General features: G+C 39.0%; 1 protein-coding gene across 1 annotated transcript in view; it reads right to left on the reverse strand.

Annotated features, from left to right (window-relative positions):
* Positions 1 to 299: 299 nt before the first annotated feature.
* irx5b (iroquois homeobox 5b) overlaps positions 300 to 2500 on the reverse strand; it is a 4099-nt gene continuing 1898 nt past the window's right edge. Inside the window, exon 3 of the mRNA XM_073471711.1 lies at positions 300 to 889. Coding sequence (XP_073327812.1) covers positions 300 to 889 — 590 coding nt within the window. The remainder of the gene's footprint in view (positions 890 to 2500) is intronic.

Consider the following 2500-nt stretch of genomic DNA (forward strand, 5'->3'; position numbering starts at 1 on the left):
AATCATAATAATAATAATAATAATAATAATAATAATATAATCCAGTGTGAGCGTCTTTAAACTCTGACCTCAGCGACTGTTCAGTGCCGCTCACACTCGTTCATGTTTCCTGAGCAGTTGTGATCTGAGGTAAACTCTGGAGGGACAAACGGCCGGTGGTCAGCTGCGTATTAATAAAACTATCTTTTAATGATACTTGATGTTCTGTGCAGAAACGCACTACAAAGATTACATCTGATCAACATAGAAAACTGTCTAAAATGAATATTTGTGTTTTTGAATGAGTCTGTGAGATACGATCACACGCTCGTCGTGCCTTTCTTCAGTTCATGACGCAGTCTGCAGTCTCTGGCCACGGCCTCGGCTCTCTGCAGCATCGTCTGCTGTAATCCGTTTAAATGTGTGCTGGAGGCCAGGTGTGAGCCGGGGCTGCCGTGCAGGGGCCCCAGGGGCCCGTAGCTGGAGTATCCGGGGATGAAGGGGGAGCTGTAGTAGAGGTTTCGGGGCAGGGCGGGGCTGTGGGGGAACATGGTCCGATGTGTGGACGCCTGCTGCAGCGACGAGTCCGTACATCCTTTACTTTTATCTGAAGACGTGGCGATCTCAGCCAGAGACCACAGTTTGGGTTTGGGGACCGGGTTCGGCCCCTGGATGGCGTTACAGGAGTCAACGGGCTCTTTAGACGTGCGCTCCGGCTCTGATGCTCTGAGCGCGCCCGGAGGCCCGTTCTGAGGAGGGGCCCCTGCGGAGGCGGGGCCAGTGATGTGGGCCAGCCTCCGGTCCCCCGAGTCTTTAAAGTCCGGATCAGTGAAGCCTCGATCGGTGTCGCTGCTGCTGTCGTCTCTGAACACCAACACACAGGAGCCACCGACTGAGGAGGGCCGCCGGGCTGAGGAGGAGGAGGAGGAGGAGGAGGAGGAGGAGGAGGAGGAAGAGGAGGAGGAGGAGGAGGAGGAGGAGGAGGAGGAGGAGGAGGAGGAGGAAGAGGAGGAGGAAGAGGAAGAGGAGGAGGAAGAGGAGGAGGAAGAGGAGGTTAGCAGGAGAGCACAGACTGAACACACTCTAACATGTGAACAAACACAGACTGACACTATATTATCATTATTATCATTATTATAAATATAATTTGAATAATAAAAAAATAAAAAATGTTGCACACTGTTGCATTCTGGGAGGAGAAAAAACCCACTGAACGTTGGTTTTGATGTTAGCATGCAGCTAACTTATTGCTAACGAGACGCTCACGATGTGGAGGAGATGAAAGGGTTAACATCTTCATCCAGCGTCTCTGATCTGATGAACAATAAAGTTTTGTTTCTAAACTTTCAGAACGTTTAACATCAGCGTGAATGTGTGATCGCCCTCTGGTGGACCGAGCGTGTAACAACCAGCTTCAGTACAGACCTGTTTATAAAATATCATCGGAATAATTATTATAATTATAATAATTATTATAATTATAATAATAATAATAATTCTGCTTCTTATTATTATAATTATAATAATTATAATAATTATAATTATTTTAATTATAATAATAATACGCAGAATTATTATAATTATAATATAATAATTCTGCTTCTTCTTCTTCTTCTTATAATTATTATAATAATTATAATTATAATAATACATGGAACTAAACTAACTAACTCACTCACTCACACACACACACACACACACACACACACACACACACACACACTAATGATAATTTTCATTATCTATTAATCTGCAGATTATTTTCTTTATAAATTAACAAACAGATTTAATCTGAACAGAAACAGGAAGTGAACAAACATTTAAGATTTAATTATTTTTATAATAAACAATAAATTTTCTAAATATTTTTTAAAGAATTCTAAAAAATATTTTACGATCATAAGAAAAGATTTCCTGCGTTCGGTCACAGCAACCTGAATGTTTCACTGTTTACAGATGAACTATTGAACAGATTAATCAATAAAGACAATAATCAATGATATTAATAATCAATGATAATAATAATCAATGATATTAATAATCAGTGATATTAATGATCAATAATAATAATGATCAATAATAATAATAATCAGTGATATTAATAATCAGTGATAATAATAATCAGTGATATTAATAATCAATAATAATAATAATCAGTGATATTAATAATCAGTGGTTAAGAGTGTAAATGTTCTGTGAGAACAACAGACTGACGGTCGATGATGAAACAGATTTAATTAAAGGAGATTAAATTAATATTTCATACGAAGTAAAGTACACATGTAATACTCTGTGTACTAATACAGTAACAGAGTACAAGTACAGTAACGTGTGAGTACTGCAGAGTAAAACACAAACACGAGTTTAAAGAATGTAACTGAGTATTTTTACTGCACTACTCGTCTCTGTCAGCTGGTAATCAGTTACTTTAAACACTCATATTTGAAGTATGAAGTACTTTTACCTCCTGCAGTGTTTTACAGTGCAGTACTGATCAATATCATCAAATATTGATCTGATC

The sequence above is a fragment of the Pagrus major genome, chromosome 8 (assembly GCF_040436345.1).
Source record: "Pagrus major chromosome 8, Pma_NU_1.0".
NCBI classification, from domain to species: Eukaryota; Metazoa; Chordata; class Actinopteri; order Spariformes; family Sparidae; genus Pagrus; species Pagrus major.